At 41.7% G+C, this 18,930-nt stretch overlaps 2 protein-coding genes across 4 annotated transcripts in view; one reads left to right on the top strand and one right to left on the bottom strand.

The window, feature by feature from the left end:
* Nucleotides 1-8,109, top strand: part of DCP2 (decapping mRNA 2) — a 45,974-nt gene extending 37,865 nt beyond the window's left edge. Inside the window, exons 9-11 of one of the 3 annotated variants that reach the window (XR_008795660.1) lie at nt 722-832; nt 6,831-7,039; nt 8,063-8,109. Coding sequence is in view for 2 of the 3 variants with exons in the window: in XM_056139133.1 (XP_055995108.1) it covers nt 722-832; nt 2,851-2,902; nt 6,831-6,997 (330 nt within the window). In the remaining variant the exon portion in view is untranslated. Of the gene's footprint in view, nt 1-721; nt 833-2,850; nt 2,903-6,830; nt 7,165-8,062 lie in introns of those variants that run through there. The other 2 variants (XM_056139133.1, XM_056139132.1) reach the window with 2 other exon arrangements.
* A 1,622-nt stretch (nt 8,110-9,731) lies between these two features.
* LOC130046087 (U6 snRNA-associated Sm-like protein LSm3) lies at nt 9,732-10,041 on the bottom strand. The gene has a single exon (XM_056138996.1). It carries the CDS (start codon nt 10,038-10,040, stop codon nt 9,732-9,734), a length of 309 nt encoding a protein of 102 aa, XP_055994971.1. The 5' UTR covers nt 10,041.
* Between the last annotated feature and the right edge of the window lie 8,889 nt (nt 10,042-18,930).

Here is an 18,930-nt window from a genome sequence, read left to right on the forward strand (position 1 = left end):
TTTAAGATAGGATTTAGGGTGCCAGTTACCCACATTTGCTGCATAGTTTCTGTTTTCAGAACTGTGGCTAATATGCCTCAGCATTTTTTTGATGTCATGTAAGATTTAACTTTTTTTTTTTTTCCTCTGAAGTTGGTTGGATACCACAAGTGGCTTATGTGGGGTGGAGAGGAGAGAGACGGTCACTTTCCTCTGATTTACCTCTGCCACCCCAGGACAGCTGGGAGGCTGGGCCTAGCCTGACCCAAGCAATGCAGATGTCCTCCTCAGAGAAAAGAATTTCAGGAGACAAGCAGTGAAGTAAAGACATTTGGAGGTTTTTGAAGAAAGGGAAAAGGGAGAGAGAGTCATGTGCTCAAGGAAAAGCACAGGCTTCTGCAAAGGCAGAGAGTGCCTCACTCAAATCTCGAGAGGGAGATGTGGAAGGTACGTGTGCTCAGGCATGGGCTCTGCAGCCTACGTCTTGCTGCCTCTGTTCAGGTGGTGTCAGGGTCTCTCCGACTCCCCCACAGGGGCTTCTCCTTCGGTAAGAGTCTGTTGCGAGGGGCTTGTCAGGGGGGTAGAGTTGGGTGTGGTCACTCTCGAAAGGTGTGGTTCCTCAATATTTTAGGAAGATTTTGGGTGTTTTGCTAAACTTTCATTAACCAGCTAAACATTCATGGTGGTATATTATTTTGTATTATTACATTGTACTGTAGATTCACATTTCACATTTTCTTAGAATCAAAGTATGAGGGGAAATGGCAGAAAACAGTACCAAGACTCACCTAATCAAAAGAAAAGAACAAATGGACTCCACTGTCAGCCAGCCAAGCTGCAGAGCCCCCTGCTGGTAAGAACCAGGCCCCATCAATGAGGCACCTCCCCCCACCTTTTTTTCAAAGAGGACCGAGAACATTTTCAAATAACGTGGATGTTACTTGCTCATTTTGCTTGATAGATTGATGTGAGTTTTATGGAGAGAAATTGCGTATTTTTCTGCATACTAAAGACCTCTGGCTTCTGTTGCTTAGTTTTGTGATGATTCATTTTCATCTCTAAAGTGCTTTTTAAATGTGGGTATATACATTTATTTTAATAAATAAAATAAATGTAAAACCACTCTGGTCAACCCAGCTCTCTAAGCAAATTTTTTTTTTAGCTACAATGTTTTTCTAAGTAGTTTGAATTGTTGAATGAAGTGGGAAGTTTGTGAGAACACTGTAGCTTTTCCCCTTCAAATCAACGGAAATCAGATGCCAAAGTGTCATAGGGGCTAGGATGTGCCTGCATCCCTGGGACATCCTGAATTTGATTCCTGGAATGTTCCCTGAGCAAGTGTGGTCCCAGAGCAAACCAAAACAGGAACACTCTGAAACACTCAACCTGTACTGTAGCTGTTAAAATAGACCTAGAGAAAATAATTGAGCATTTTAAGACAGAAATTAAATATTAACTAATGGTCTTCAGTGAGTCAGTGTTAGCAATTTGAAATTTCTTTTTTATCCCGTCCCTCTCTTTCCTTTCTATCCCTCCCTCTTTACTTCTTCCTTCCTTCCTTCCTTCCTTCCTTCCTTCCTTCTCTCCTTTTTCTTTTCTTTCTCTCCTCCCTCCCTCTCTCACTTTCCTCTGTTTCTCTTTCTTTCCCTCCCTCTCTCCTCCCCTCCCCCTTCAGGCCTTGCCCTCATGGGCTTCCTGGCCATGGTGGACTGGAATTGGGCCTCTCTGCAGAGCACCGTCTCTATTATGGATGTGAATTGGATTTACTGTGATTATTTCACAGTGAATACAAATATTGAATTGTTTTGTACCCATAAAACTAATATAATGCACTTATATCTTAATAACAAAGTTATAGTATTTATGAAATAATTCTATTGAATTATTGCACAATCACATGAAAATGCATTCATTTTCATAGATAAAATGGAAGAGACTCTGCAGTATTAAGATTAGCTATGTCAAGTTTACTCAATTTTTTTTAGTGTTTTATGTTATAAATATACTCCAGAATTAAAATTTTTTCAATGTGACTATGAAATAATAACTTCAATACTGTTGTTTACCTCAAAAACATAAAAGAAAAGGGAAAAGACAGGAGGAAGAGAGGGCAGGAGGGACTCCTCAAGGTCATTCTGACATTTATTTTCCCAGTAATCAGTGACAATTGAAGATGAATGAGTATTCATGTGTTTCTTCACCATCTTTCCATCCTCATTGGGGAAATGTCTGTTCATCTCTTCTCTCCTCTTTCTGGGGTGCTTTTACTTTTGTGAGTGTGGAGACTGTTCTGTGTCTTGACTGTGTGTCATCTGTTGGACCCTAAGCTGTGCCGGGATACCTTTCCAGCTCGGATCCAGCTCAGGTAGCCTCTGTGCCAGTGCAGGAGCTTCCTGGTGGAGGCTGTCCCGTTTGTGCATCTTTGCTTTTATCTTCCCGGGTAACGGATCACTTCAGTGATGAAGGTTCCAGTGAGGATAGAATATTCAACAAGTCCCTCTGTTTTCTTCACTGTATTTTATATAAAGGGGTTTGTTTTAAATTCCATTTTGAATTAATCTAAAAAAGAACCAAAGATGTTTCCGATTTAAAACACGAATTCAGAATGAAGGAGGAGAGTGGAGGGGCTGGCGCCACAGGTGGCAGGTGGCTCCTGCTTCTCACGTGGCCCTCCCAGCCCCCCCAGCCCCGCCAGAAATGAGCTCTGAGCACCGTGGGGTGTGATCTCCAAAACAAACAAAACCCGAGTGGGGTGAGGATTATGTTCTGATATGTTTATTTCTGAGAAATTTGAAAATATGTCGCTTATCATGAAATAACTAGAGATGCTATAGCTCTAAAGCCATGTTGTATGTGTGTGTTTTTTAACAGAAATGTGAAAAAAAACTTCATCCTCGAAAACTTCAGGATAATTTTGAGACAGGCAAGTCCTATTTCTCTCCACTCTCTGCCTTGGGGGTGTGTCTGTTCCTGGTGCCCTGGTGTGCATGGGTGGGGCAGGGGCTCCTGGGGCCGACCCGCAGAGGTGCTCACGCCCGAGCACACACACGGACTGGCCAATGGGCGTTTCAGTTACCACAAGGATTGATCTCTCCTCTAACATTTGAATCTGGTGCATGGGGCTGCACATGGACAGTACAAATATGTTGGTAATGGTAGAGGGGAAGGGTGAGAAAGCCACATTCGCATACCCATGGAGGGCAGTAATGACTCCCCCTGGGACATGATGATCGATTCTGTAAGTGATAGGATAGCTGTGACTAAAGTCATATTTGAAATGTCTGCTCTCAGAAGGGCTGGAGCGATAGCACAGCGGGTAGGGCATTTGCCTTGCACGCAGCCAACATGGCCGACCCAAGTCGATTCCTCCGCCCCTCTTGGAGAGCCCAGCAAGCTACGCACAGCAGAGCCTGGCAAGCTACCCGTGATGTATTCGATATGCCAAACACAGTAACAAGTCTCACAATGTTACTGGGCCCACTCGAGCAAATCAATGAACAACGGGAAGACAGTGACAGTGACAGCTCTCAGAATGAGCTGTGTGCCACTGTGGTAATGCTGATTTACTAGGTGCATTTGGAAAGACTTTTATCCTCTTAGGTATTATCCTGAATTGTATAAAACAATCATGCAGTAATGCACATTTGCTCAGCATCTAAAGACTAATGAAGACTATTGTATAGAAAAGACTTAAGAAATGAAAAGTAGAGCAAATGGATTTAGGCCCTGGCACTGCCAAAGAAAGAAAGAGGAAGGAGGGAAGGAGAAAAAGCTGGCATTCTAGTCCCAGTTCTTTATTGTAGTGTTCAATGATTTAAGCAGTCAGGTCTGCAGGCTGGAGCCTCTGGTGGACTCTGCTCTGGTGGAGCAGTGCCTCGAGGGCACAAAGTTCTGTGCTCCGTCCAGCACAGCAGAGAGGCCTGCACCTTGTTGGGAGAGTTAAAGTAACTCTCAGAAGTGGGAGCTGTGATTAGTATAGATAAGTTAGAGGAGAAGAATGTTACTAGAATTTTTTTTTTTTATCCTGTGGCTATCTGGGTGGTGTTGACACCATAAACCAGAAGTTACATCTAAGTGCCATACATTCAGAGGTCAGTTATTGTAGAAAAACTTTAAAAAGTGGCATATTCAGCAACACTAAGGAAGATTCGTTGTAACTTGGTATGCTTGTTTTGGTTAGGAATGATAAAATTGTATATATGAAATATTGTGCTGTCTCGAGAAAGTAGTATGAAAGAACTGGAGAACCTCCTTGTAGACTTTCCTTCTGCTGCATCTCTTGGTGCTCTTTCTTTTTTATTTTTTTTAATTATTTATTTATTGAATCACTATGGGAAAAGTTACAGAGCTTTCAGGTTTAGGTCTCAGTCATGTAAATATCAAACACATTTCCCTTTACCAATACTTATTTTTAACCGCAAACCCCAATAGAACCCCACCTCCCACCCCTCCCAATTCCTGTGAGGCAGATGAGTTCTAGTTAACACTCTATCTACTTTGACTAGATTCATTGTTTCGATAAAAGATGCACCATTATTATTTAGAGTTTTCGACCCCCCCCCCCCCCCAATCAGACATGCTGAAAAAGCGTTGTGAAATGATTTGCTTTCTACAGCTGGGTTTTAAGAATTAAATGATGTTTTGGATTTCTGCTATTTTACTTATTAACCCTGGAAGTATTTCTATTAAAAGTTATATAGTTAAGAGATTGGTTTCTGTGCTCTGGAGTCGTGGCCGTGCTGGAGAGCCGCTCGTGGGGGGCAACTGGTGACCTTGGTAGGGCGTGAAGGGTGGACTGAAACGCTCCCCTTCCCATGAGGCCCCTGCCGCCCCCGACCCCCGGCTCAAACCTGCTGTCCACAAGGCTCCCATACGGCGGCCATCTTTCTTTCCAGAGAGGAGAGGGCGAATGGGGCAACAACCTTTCTCCTCCGGGCAGGCATGATGGTGCAGTTTAACACATAGTCCAATCGCTTTTCTGCTCCAAACGGCTGGTTATCTGCGTTAAGTCCTTGTGCTTCTGGGGCCGTGGCCGTGCCGGAGAGCCGCTCATGGGGGGCAACTGGTGACCTTGGTAGGGCGTGAAGGGCGGACTGAAATGCCCCCCTTCCCATGAGGTCCCTGCCGCCCCCACCCCCGGCTCAAACCTGCTGTCCACAAGGCTCCCATACGGCCGCCATCTTTCTTTCCAGAGAGGAGAGGGCGAATCTTGGTGCTCTTTCTAAAGCTGCTTTCCTGGGGAGAGAGGACAGTGAGTCAGGTGCTGGCCTTGCAGTGCAGCCAACCCCCATTTTCAATCCCCTCCCTGCTATTGTCGTAAGGAGCACTGCCAGGAATGATCCTTGAGCGCCAAAACTAAAACCAAAGCAAAGTCCTAACATGATCGTTTTGAAGATTTGGGATTTCCTTTTGATTTGGTAAGCCTCAACTTAATTTTTCTAGAGTTGGAATCTCTACAAACCTTACATTATTTGTAATTCTCAATTCATAAACCACCATGTTTATGCACTGTAGCACTGTCCTCCCATTATTCATCGATTTTCTCGAGCGGGCATCAGTAACGTCTCCATTGTGAGATTTGTTGTTACTCTTTTTGGCATATCAAATATGACATGGGTAACTTGCCAGCTTTGCCATGCGGGTGGAATACCAGGCTCTCCGAGAGGGAAGATATATATATATATATATATATATATATATACATATATATGTATATATATGTGTGTATATATATATATATTGCTTTTTGGGTCACACCTGGCGATGCACAAGGGTTACTTCTGGCTCTGCACTCAGGAATTACTCCTGGAGGTGCTCAGGGGACCATATGGGATGCTGAGAATCGAACCTAGTTTGGCTGCGTGCAAGGCAAATGCCCTACCCGCTGTGCTGTTGCTCCAGCCCAGTATGTTTATATTTTGGTCTTTGGAAAACTCCATTGTGATATAGAGTATAAAGATGAAGGGTGGGGCCAGTGAGATCATGCAGGATTTCAGGGGCTGACTGTGCACAGTGGACCTCTGTTTGAATCCCCAGCACCTCATGGTCCTGAGTACCACCAGGAGTGACCTTGGAGCACAGAGTGAGAACTAAGCCCTGAGCATCGCTGGGTCTGGCCCCCAAACACACACACACACACACACACACACACACACACACACGCTCTCTCACACACTATCTCTCTCTCACACACACTCACACACATTCTCTCTCTTATACACTCTCACTTACACATTCTCTCTTACAGATACACTCTTATACTTACACACTGACTCACACGCTAACACATTTGCACACTTACACACTTTCTCTCACATACACACTCACATACACTTTTTCACACACACTCTCACACACTGACATGCTCTTACACATTCTCTCCCACATACACGCTCTCACACACACATACTCTCTCACACATACACTGTCACACTCTCTCACACACACATTTTCTCTCTCTCTCTCTCTCTCACACACACACACACACACACACGAAGTACACAAAGGGATTGCCAGTTTGAAAGCAAGGAAAGTAAATGTCGAGGGTCTTAAAACACTGTGGTTAGTTTGTATGGTGTGGAAGTCAGCAGCAATCCTGGGGAGTTCAGCCACACACTGCTTTGGGGAAAGGAAAATCTCTGTTCTGGTCACTGTTCTGTGCCTGGTTCTGGACTGAGCTAGAGTTCGTGCCTGTTGGACTTTCTCTCCAGTCCCGAAGGAAAATATCTTAAGGACTCTTAGATTTAAAGTGTGAGGAGGGATATCTTGTGAATAAATCCTTTACAACAGAAGGTGAAAGGGAAGAGTCTAAGGTCTGAGTTATTGATCTTCTTGTTTCGTCTTTTAAACAGATGCTGTTTTTGACTCACCTTGTTCTGGTGAAGACCAGTTTCTTGACCATGCTGAAGGACAGTCCTCTGCGGCCTGTAACGGACATTGCAGGTTTCCTTTTTCATCCAGAACCTTTCTGAGCTTCAAGTTTGATCATAATGCTATAATGAAGATCCTGGACCTTTGATACAGCAGTGGCAATCCAGAAGCAGAGACCTTTTGCATTTGAGTGGGTGTCTCTTTGAGCCTTACCTTTCTCAGGTGTTTTAAGAAATGCAGGGAGGTAATGATGTTTCTAAAGAGGAGAGAGTAGAAAGAGATATGCGTTTACACTGTAAATGCAGTTATAACCTTTCATACAGATGTACCTTTTCCGTGTTTGGCTAATGAATTTAGGTTGCTTCTGTTGAGGGCGCGCGCGCACGTGCGTGCGTGCGTGTGTGTGTGTGTGCGTGCGTGTGTGTTTGTGTGTGTGTGTGTTGTATTCTGTCAAGAAGGGTGTTGACTCACCATGAAGTAGCCATGTTAATGGAGTATGCTCCACTCAAGTAGTTACAGCAGTAGTTTACTCTTCAAATGCTGAAAGAATCTGAATTTATACAAGTGAGCACATTGCTGCGGTGTCCCAGAAAGCAAGATTGCGGGTCACCTGCTTTGAAGGCATTTTACACATTCTCCACTTTTCACCACTTAGACTTTCTAATACTCCTCTGCTTGGAGTTTTGTTGAAAGATTTTATTTAGAACCAGCACCTGCTATATGATGTTCATGTTCGAGATGAGCTCTTAGCACTTCCTTGAAGGCCAGAGTGCCCAGATTGGCCGGGGCGCAGCAGTGTCAGGCGACCATCATGATGTGTGACACAGGATCTCCTGAGGCTGCATGGGAGAGGGGATCAGAGACTGGGTGCCCAGATCCTGCCCACCTGCCACCAGGCCTGTAGTCATGTGCAGTGATTCTATTTTTGTGAAAAATTATCTGTATTACAGTTGTGTGAATGTGTGTGGAAACTGCTATGACTAGGTTTTACGTTGCGTCTCAGCATTGCTCTTTGGAAGTTGAAGTTCTCATAGGTTCTTGTTTGCAGTAGTATCTGAAACTGACACTTTCCTTTGAGTGCCGAAGCCCCTGGATGACAGAATGAGACGGGAAGCCGGATGTGCAGTTTATTCAAGTACAGCATTTGACTCGGGGATGACCAAGACATGACAAAACATGGAGCTCACACTTAGGGGTGCGCTTTCTCCTTCAGGATTCTTCGGTCCGGCTCTGAATGTCATTGCTCATTCTGAGAAGACTTCAGCTCGACTTGAGAACATTCACTGGAGCCTTAAGGGGCCCTGGTGTGTCAGTTGCTTCTGACCTCGCATTTCTTTAAGTGGAGGGCAGGGGGACGTGTGTGAACACATCTGTGTGCATCTGTCATAGGATTTTAAAAATCTTCTTTTACATGTGGTATCCACAAAAGGTATCTATCTGTGCTTGTGAGTTTCATCGGAGGGGTTTTTAAGATACTCGCCTGTTTTTAGGGGTCTTGTCAACTCTGTGGGATTTTCAAAAGAAGTGCTGTTGTAAGGCAGGTCTTGGGCTTACTTTGCTTTAGCTTTTGGATGGCTTGATTTTAAAGGAGAGATCATATTTATTAATGAATGTGTCACGCTCTTGGTGCTAAGCAGGAGAATTCACAATGATAGCAGTGTATGCAGAATTTGGTTATTTACAGTTCTGAATCTTTTAATGTGACAAATTTGTGAATCCTCTGACTTTTTACATAAAATGCTATAAGTGCTTTTGGAAACTCTTTACTATAAGAGTTTTTTCCAGAAATACGGCTGCTTTTCTTTGAGTTTCCTTGAGCCATATTTATAGTTTTGGTCCTAGCATTCCAGACCTATGTGAAATTGTTACCAGAGATTGGAGTGTCACCCAGCCAGCCATTATCACTGGCACGGTGTATTTGCAGAGAGCGTGTTTGTCTTTTTCTTTTTCTTTTATCAGAGAGTGCTTAAGTTTGGGCTTTCAGGTGCCTAGAGTTGCATTTTTTAGCTTTCAGTATTAAAGCAAAAGAGATTAGAGTAGTTTCCTGGAGTGCTTCTGCAGTTCTGTTGGCCTTCTGAAAGCCCACAGAAGGCCTTTTTGTTCTGGTCGCTTCTGGTTAGATGCTACCTTGGCTCATGCACCGTGGATGAAATGAGGCTGTTACTGGGTGGGGTTTATGGTCACTTGAGGCTTTTTGCTCTCTATGGGCTGAAGACAAAAAAAAGAGATGAGGTGTGTGATATGTGGGGTAGGCCGTCGTCGCCTGCTTGCTGTGCTGAAGGGAGCCATCAGCTTCATCGTGTTTCATGTCTTTGAGAGAGAAATATTTCTTTAATCCAGTTTTAAATGTTCTTCTGTCCCAGCCTAACATGTTCAAAAGTTCAGTGCACTAAGAACTTTTTCTTTCCCTCTCATTTTGTTGGTACTTTCATGTATAACTAATGACTTTTAAGATTTTGAATGAATTGTTTTTGTACTTAACCATTGTAGTTCAAAAATTAGGGGAAAGGGACTCACATGCTTTCACAGTTTTTGTTCAGGAATGGAAAGTTTCAAGGGTTCAGACGATGACACGCTCCTGAAGCATTGGAGAAATCTGAACATCTTTTTTTTTTTTTTGAAAAAAAAAAGGGAAACATTTAATTTAAGAAAAAGAAAAATCAAACACAAAAAAGCAATCGGAGCATAACAACTCCTGAAAATAAAATTTCTCATCTTGGTGACCATGTTTTTTATCAGGGCTGGAGAAAAATGAAAATGCCATTCAGCTGAAGAATTTCTGTGTTATCAGCAAATCAACTCATTACAGGAGCAGGGGAACCCTTGGTCTTAATACCAAAATGGACACCAGCTTCTCTTCTGAGGGTCTCCGGCAGCCCCTCTCAGCTGACCCTCAGCGGTGGTTTGACAAGGACCACTCCATCTCCCTGGACAAACAGCATCGGAATATTCCGTTTTGTTGACTTATAGATTTCTTCGTAGGTCTCTTCATCAATTTCTATAGTGGTCACAGTTTCTTCCACATCTCTCAAAATCGTATTTAAATGTTGATCATATGCATGTAATCGGCCTCGAAGCTCTCTGTCATTTCTCACTTTCACATAAATTCTCTCATCTAGGCTGAGCCTAATAAGGCCCAAGGGCTCTTCCACAGTATTGGTAGTTTGTGGCTGGTCCACGTCGTCCTCCATGTTTCAAACCCTATGCCCTGAATATCTTTTAACTTGCTTTTTTTCTCTTTCAGTGTTAAAGGTGAGGCTCCTATGCTGTTCAAGGAATTAAGGTCACTATTAGCTGCTTTGAGTATGAATATTTTAATTTTTCTATAAAATATTCTTAACACATGAAGATATATAGCAAAATTAGTTTTATGCTATTAAGATTGGTATGTTTTCTTTCACAATTTTAGTAATTTGTATAATATCAGATAAAAAGAACTAAAATTTAAGTGAATAGTTTCCTTCCATAGGTATAAATTTTACAAAACTTGTGGTCCTGAAGAAAGCCCCAGACCCACATATACATCAGAGATTCCCTGTTCCCTTGTTCATTTTTGTATTTTGGGTTTCAGCAGTTATACTTGAGCAGTAACGAGCAGCACAAGTCCAAGATTCAGACGGCTGCCAGGCCTCCCTACCCCTGAATGCGTCTCCTGGCTTTCCCCTTTTGCTGCCCAGCAGGTTGCCTCCCACCTGCAGGAGGGTTTGTTTTGTCTGACAGCTATTGTGTTTTTTTTTTGTTTTTTGTTTTATTTTTTTTTTTTTTTGGTCTGAGAGATTTTTTTTTTTTGCATAGGAATCATAGTTATGGGGTCAGATTTATTAACTTTTTTTCTGATAAAAAAATAAGTGTTGCTACTCGTTATTTTGATTTGGATTATTTTTTTTTAAACCTGGGGTGAAGGTTCCTTTATTGTGTCTTTAATGATACAGTAAAAGTGCCTGTATTGTGTTTTTAAATGATAAACAAAAGCATGTCCTAGTTTGTCTGAAGTCCTTGTCTGAAAGAGCAATAATATTTTATCTATAAGTACTTCTCTAAGTAAATGGATTAGTAAGACAATAATTGTATTAAACTTCTATATCTCATAGCTTGAGTTCTTCATTTTGTATTACATTTTTAGAATTTAGAATGCATTTTTAGCATAGTTTAGCATTGTTGTTAAAAGTTTCTAAAAGTGAGGGGTACAGAGTGCTGTCTCAGCGTTAATGGGCTTTTCCTTCCCGTTGTTCACTCTTGTAGTTTATCTTCCTGTGTCATAAAGATGGCAGTTACAAATGGGCAGTGCCATCTCTGTTTCACGCTCTCCCAGTAGGGTTAGACCAGGTTTAGACCCCAGAGTGGCTTGTTACTGAGCAGAATTGCCGTAACAAAGAAGGATGCAACTGGAGAAGGGTATAATTTTTTCATGCATAGTCTGGGCCTTGGATTTTCAGCCTTCACAAAACATGGGCTGGTGCCAGGCTGCAAAGCAGGGTTTGAACAACATTTGGCTTTAGCCCAAGTAGAATTTCTGTGGTTGTGACAGAGTGTGCTGCCACCAGCATTTTCTAGATCTGCACATTATCTTTTCTAGTAAAAATCAATCCAGTAACTATAGATTCCATTTTTTTCACTTTGAGAGGCCAGTGAGAGTATTTCTGGTACTTTCTGTGTTGGTGCTTTGCAGCTACTTTCCTGCAGGAGGGTTGCCCCACAACACAGCTGCAAACAGGGTTGTGCCACGGTCACGCCTCCTGACAGCTTGTCTTTATCCTGAATGGCATCCTTTTCTTGCTACCTGGTCCTGGCATGGTGGTGTTTACTTGGAACTGAGCAGCAGCTCAGGAAGAATACATCCTTGAGAAATGTTTGCAGTCGAATCTTTCATCTGGGCCTCTGATTTAAGAGAGTGCCAGTAAAGTGATTCCTTTTGTCCGTGGCCTTCAGCGTCAGTAAAGGACAGTCTAGTGTGTGCAATCTGAACAAACTAGCCTGGAGAGGTGCTGGGCACTAGCTGGGCCTCGGGATTAAGTGGGAAACCAGTGGCCTATTGTGTGTGTGCAGTATCACTCCTGTTAGTGAGTCCTGCTCCAAGCCCCTCCTGAATAGATTTGCTGCATTTTTGGGTGAAAGCAAGTGACCACCCTGTTTCTTCGGTTGTTGGCTTCTGTTCAGTGCTATTGGCAACCTGCTCTTTCCTTCCGTCATGTGGGGTTGGTGTCCCCTGCACAGCAGGAGCCCTGTCTGAGTCACACGCCCACTGGACACCTAGCATTCCTCAGTCCTTTTCTTCTTTGTGATTAGCCATGAGGAGACTATGGAGTTGAGTGTGCCATAAGCTGCCCGCTGCCACTTGATCCCTTCTGTAGCATTTCTCCCTGTGCTGTGCTCCCGTGCTGGCAGGGATTTGCAGACAGTCTTTGTCCCTTGCTTCAGCGGACTTTGTTACATGACTCTTGGACTGGAGGGAGTGGGGAAGTCTGGGAGCTGGGTCTCAGTGAGTGCCATTGTCGAACTGTTTGTAAACAAAGAAGCTCCCTCTGTAGCTCTGGGGTAAAATAAGAAATTTTACTGAAAATTGGTCTTCAGTTTTAAGAGGTGTTAGCTAGATTTGCTTCTAAGATTGTAAACTTTTGTGGTAGAATCTTTTGATTTTCCTCTTTTCAATTCAGTGAATCTAAAGTTCAGAAACAATTTTAACTACATATTGTACTTAGTCTGTGAAACATTGAGATCACAAATGATTTCTCATGCTCTAGGAATTAGCTGTTTTTCTGTAAGACTATCTTGATTTATTATGCTTTTATGATATTGAGGAATAACATGATGGCAGTAGGGCAGGTGCAGTGTAGTTCTACATTGTGCACGGGATACAGGCAGATACCTCTGGTTTGAATAGTTGGTGAGGTGTGTTAGCACTTTGGGAAGGAACAAGTGGCCATGGGTGTGCAGTGTGTCTGCTCCTGAGAAGAGCGCCAAGGACACGCCTGCCAGTGGCCTTGTGCATGTCACTGCTGTCCGCAGGTGCTACAAATGCTCCTGTCACTGTGCCTTGGTGAGGGTGGGTGCTCCCAGGCCACCCTGACCAGTCTAGAACCCAGCAGTGCTGTGCTTCTAGGGTCCCCAGAGTCCCTTCGTTGGGGTAGGGGAACGGGTGTCATGGTTCTGGAAACCACACTCAAGCCCTTGTACTTACAGGGTGTGGACCCAACCCCCAAGCTGTCTCCTAGGCCACAGAGGTACCATTTATGTCAGGTGCAAATGTCCAAAGAATTGTACTTTTAATTTTCCTTTTTGCGCAATTTTTTTCAGTGTTAGGTCAGGAGACAGCTTATTTGACATCCACTGTATACATATTACAAACTCTTTTTTTAGTAACAAATAGGGAAGAAAAAAGTGAACATGAACTTTCTGCATCTTCATGTGTGTGCCTACACATACATTTATATAGATGCTCACATATATTTAAACTTGGAGTTTTCTTATTAATACCTTACAAAAATTGCCCTTGTAATTATTGACTCATCGTAGATCTATATATAATTCAGATTTTTAACTTTACGTGTTGGCTTTAATGAAAATTTAAGTCTTATTTCAGAGTAAAATCATTAATAAAATGAAATGATAGTTTATTATCTAACTTAAAAGTAACCCCCTATGTAAGTTTGTCTTTCACCTAACCACAATAAGGGCATAAAGTTTAGATAGAAAAAAAGGAATAAAAATGGATTTTTGTGCTTATTTTCAAAACAAGATTTGGGGTACCTTGTATGCTGTGGAGGTTAGGTAATATTCTTTTTTTTTTTTTTTTTTTTTTTTTTTGCTTTTTGGGTCTCACCCAGCAATGCACAGGGGTTATTTCTGGCGCTGAGCTCAGGAATTACTCCTGGCGGTGCTGGGGGATCATCTGGGATGCTGGGAATTGAATCTGGATCAGCTGCGTACAAGGCAAACGCCCAACCAGCGGTGCTATTGCTCCAGCCCCTTAGGTAACATTTTTGAAAAATTAGTAATCTTAAAACAGTTTTCTTTGGTTTAGGTTTTCTTTTGACAAAAGCAGATTACCATGCTGGGTTATGTTGAACAAATTATCTTTTGGGGTCCTACAAAAGCTAGTAGATAAAAATTGATGACATAGTCTTAATAGGATAATCAATGGAGAAAATGAGATTGTAGAGTAAATGTGATAAGTAGATTTGTAAATGTTGTTCACTAGTCATTTTTGTCTTGTGTGAATGACTTAACATTTAATTTTTGCCCTAACTATTGCTGTGTTTTATTACTTTATCTTCTGGGACATTTTAATATTTGAGGACCGCCTTTCAATTCTGTTTATGTAGTAATGAAATTTTACTTATTTAGGGAGAACAGAAAAGAAACCCCCAAATGCCTATTGTGTTTACCTTGTAAGAATTGGTATCTTTAGAAGCAGATTTATGGTATTTCTAAATTTATTACATTCTGGCTGAACAGTATCATTGTCTTCCTCAGTGTTTATGAAGCTATAAGAACTGATTCTTACTTTGTGTGACTATCATAAATAATGATTTTCAGAGACTCGTATTTATGAGTTGGGAGTTTAAATATTTATGGAATTACTGCACTTCCAAAGATTATTAGAAATGCCAGCTCTGTTATTCTCTGAGAAAATGAACGAAGTCCTCTGTCTTAACTGTTATTTTGCTCTTCTTGAAAGATCTGATGTAAATAACACAAGCTTAGAAAATAAAAACCTTTTCATTTTAAAAAATGCATTTCAAGTGGTTGAAAGTTTCGTTTGTATTTTCAAACTATTTATGCTGATTGTTCAAATATTGGCTTCCTGTAAAACATTGTGTTAAATTTAGACTGTCGTGCAATATAAATAAATTTTGCTGCTTGGGCAGTGTTAATTGCTACCTTAACCTGGTTTTTGCATCACTAACTGGTTATTGTATGATCCAAGTTGTTCATAGTTTGGTTGCATCTGTTTCAACCAATGAAAAAGGACAAGTGTGAAATAAAAGTATGTTTGTAAGTCCAAATAAATTTTAAAAGTTAGAGTGTCTTTATGAAACAATTTAACTGGTTTCTTCCTTTTTTAAAGCCACACTGGTCATTCATTGCTCAGGGATTGCAGAGGGCAGTGATCAGGGGATGCTGATGTTTATTGCTTTACAACAAGGTTACAGTGTGAGTTAATTAGATAACCAAACCCTAGCAATTCTGTGCTGCTCAGGAACTACTCCTGGAGGTGCTCTGGGGACTGTATGAAATGCTGGGGATTAGAGCCCTTCCCGCCCCAAGGGACCCAGCTTCAGCAGCCAAAAACCTCCACAACCCAACTGCTGCCATGCTCAAGGCTGCTTCCCACATGCTCGGGCCAGACCTCACATATGAGTGAACATATTGCGGCTGTGTGACACATCATAAGATACTCCCTACCATATTTGATGGAGTTCAGATAGTAGGCAATAAATCATAGAGGGGAATATATATATATATATATATATATATATATATATATATACACATACACACACACACATATTCTTATCCAGTGTCAAAAGGATTCCGAAAAGGATTCAGCATGATTGACCATATCCATATGGTGACCAAGTTCATTGAGGTTTCTTGGGAGTTCAAGATGCTGCTCATCAATTTAAAGAAGGCCTTTGATTCTGTTGAGATGGAAATGGTCATCGAAGCCCTAGCCAAACAGAGCATTCAAACTCAGTACATCAGGATCCTCCGTGAACTATATTAAGGATTCACTAGGATCTCACAATTCTACAAGCAAGTGATCATCCATGTCAAGAGAGGGGTTTGGCAGGGTGATACCATTTCACCGAAACTCTTCAGTGCCACCCTCAAGAAAGTCATGCAATGACTGGAATGGGAAGGAATGGGAGTGAAGATAGATGGTCGGCAACTACACCACCTCCGCTTCGCTGATGACATCATTCTAATAACACCAAACATTAGTCAGGCGGCACAAATGCTGGTCGACTTTGACAGTGAATGTGGAAAGATTGGACTGCAGCTGAATCTCATGAAGATAATGTTTATGAAAATGAACTCGTTCCTGATGTTCCATTTGCTCTCAATGGAATGAACATCTCTGAATGTAGCAGTTATGTGTACCTAAGTGAGAGCTCAATATGACAAATGACCTGGCACTGAGCTGTGCAGGAGAAAGAGAGCAGTGTGGAACACCTTCAAGAGTGTCGAAGAAATAGCTAAGAGGATGAAGGACCTATGGCTCCAGGCACATTTCTTCGAATCCACCATTCTCCCTGCACTAACATACACCTCAGAGACCTGGGCCCTACGAAAACAGGATGAAAACGCTATTTGGGTCTCCCAAAGAGGAATCGAAAGAGCTATGCTTGGAGTGTCAAACTTCACTCAGCTGAGAGAAGGAATCCAGAGTTTTGACCTTTGTTGACGATTGAGAATCAGGGAGGCTGTCTCATTTGCCAAGGTATCGAAAATCAGATGGCTGGACACATAATGTAATTGTAATGTAATGAGATTTGAGGACAACCACTGGAGTAGAGCTGTTACTGACTGGATTCCACGTGATGTCAAAAGATTGCATGGCTGCCCACTTACGAGATGGTCAGACTTCTTCGTCAAGACCCTGAACAAACAGTTTGAGGCTCTTCGTGTTCCTGTAGCAAGCAGACGCCATTGGGCTACACTAGCATGTGACAGGGATGAATGGAGACATTTCTGGTGCCCGCTCGAGCAAAGCGATGAGTAACAGGATATCAGGTGATCAAGTGATATACATATTTTTAGATATACGTACCAAAGCTCACATCACCCAAACTTTTAACAACATGCTAGTGATATCCTATAGAGTGTCTTAATGGCTCCTGCCAAAATAAAACAATCTTCATACTGTTTCCTATATGAACACTTTTTTGTAAGCATGTTCAGCAGTTCTTCATAACAGACAATATGAAATATATTATTTTGGTTGTGTTTTGGGACATGGATTGGGGCTTGGGATGGAAATATCCCGAATTTGGTGGTGGGAAGGTGTAATGGTGGTGGGATTGGTGTTTTGAATATTAAATGTAATCAAATATTGTGAACTAACTTATAAAATTTTTAAAAAATACTGGGGATTGAACGTGGGTCGACTGAATGCAAGGCAAATGCCCTACTCTCTGTACCATCTCTCTAGCCCCAAACCCCAGCAGTTCTTAAATTTGTGCCAGGGAACACATCCCCTGCTCATGAACTTGGAGGATTAACATCGTCAAAATGGCAATAGTCCCCTAAAGAGCATCATACAGATTCAATGATGCTTAAGACATTTTTCAAAGAAATAGTAAACACTCTTGAAATTCATATAGAACGATGAAGATCCCCAAATAGCCAAAGCAGTCCTTTGGGGGAAAAGATACGAAGTATAACTAACTCTCAACTTCAAATTGTACTAGAAAGCAGTAGGAATTAAAACATCATGATACTGAAATAAGGACAGACCTTCAGATTAATGGAACAGAATAGGAAATTAATAAACAGACAACACAGGCATATAGTCAATTTATCTTCAATAAAGGAACAAAAATTATAAAGTGAAGCAAGGAAAGCCTCATCAAGTGGTGCTAGGAAAACTGGTTGGTCACATGCGAAAAAAGAAATGAACTCAGCTCCCCCCAGTCCCCTTTATTTTGGCCATACTCAGGGGTTACTCCTGACTCTAGACTCAGGAATCGCTCCTGGAGGTGCTTGGGGAGACCATATGAACTGCCAGGGACCAAACCTGGATCAGCTGCATGCAAGGCAAGTGCCCCACCTGCTGTTCTATAACTCCAGCCTTAACACTCAGACCACTTTCTGACAACTGTGCACAAAAAATCAAATAAAAATGGATTAAAGATCTTGATATCAGACTAGATTTATTAGGTACACACAGAAAAAGAAAAAGAGGTACATAAAGAAAAATATTGGCAGAACTCTCCATGACATTGAAGCAACTGTAAGGATGATACATCTCTGACCAATCAAGTGGAGGCAGAGATATTTAAATTTTAAAAAAGCAAAGACATTAAATTAAGAAACTTCTGCACCTCAAAGGAAGCAATAACTAGAATACAAAGACAATCTAGAGAATGCATCTATTTACCCAACACTCATCTGTTAATGGGTTAATATTCAAAATATATAAAACACTTGTAGCATTCTACAAGAAAAAAATTCCAACCCCGTCAAAAAAAATGGGGAAAAGAGATGGACACAATCTTTCTTAAAGAAGAAATATTTCTTTGTGAGTCTTGCTCGTGGTTTATCAATCTTGTTTTTTTTTTCTTTTTGGAGAACTGACTTAGGTTTTGTTACTCTTTTGGATTTCTTTTTATTTCAATTCGTTAATTTCTGCTCTGAGTCATTATTTTCATCATGCTGCCTGATTTGGGGCCCATTTGTCATTTTCCAGTTCATACAAATAGGGCTAGAGTGATAGCACAGCAGGTAGGGTGTTTGCCTTGCATGTAGCTGACCTGGCTAACCTGGGTTTGATTCCTCTGCCCCTCTTGGAGAGTGTGGCAAGCTACCGAGATTATCTCGCCTGCACAGCAAAGCCTGGCAAGCTCCCCGTGAAGTATTGGATATGCCAAACACAGTAACAACAAGTCTCACAATGGAGACGTTACTGGGCCTGCTCGAGCAAATCGATGAAAAATGGGAGGACAGTGCTACAGAGCTACAAATATGGCCATACAAATAGCTGTGCAGTTATTTGGATGGCCCTTCCTTCCTGACGAATGTTTGCATAGCTGTGAACTTCCTTCTTAACAGCATTTTTGCTGTATCCCCCAAGTTCTGGTAGCTCCTCTCCCCATTCTCATTTGTTTCCAGGAATCTTGATTTCCTCTCTGACCCACAGTTCAGCAGTGAACTGTTTAGTTTTCAGGTGTTTGAGTTATTTTTCTTTTTCTGTTTGTATTCACTTATATTTTCAGTGCTTCATGATCTGAGAAGATGGTTGATATTACAATGCTTTTGATGTTATTAGAGTTATGTTTTGTGGCTGAATATCGTCTACCATGGAGAATGTCCTGTTGCTTTGGAGAAGAATGTGTATTTGACTTTTTGTGATTAAAA

The sequence above is a fragment of the Sorex fumeus genome, unplaced genomic scaffold (genome assembly GCF_029834395.1).
Source record: "Sorex fumeus unplaced genomic scaffold, SorFum_2.1 ptg000131l, whole genome shotgun sequence".
In the NCBI taxonomy this organism is placed as follows: Eukaryota; Metazoa; Chordata; class Mammalia; order Eulipotyphla; family Soricidae; genus Sorex; species Sorex fumeus.

Bases quoted from the DNA above. Each gene is read 5' to 3' on its own strand.
- LOC130046087 (XM_056138996.1), bottom strand. From the start codon at position 10,040: ATGGAGGACGACGTGGACCAGCCACAAACTACCAATACTGTGGAAGAG.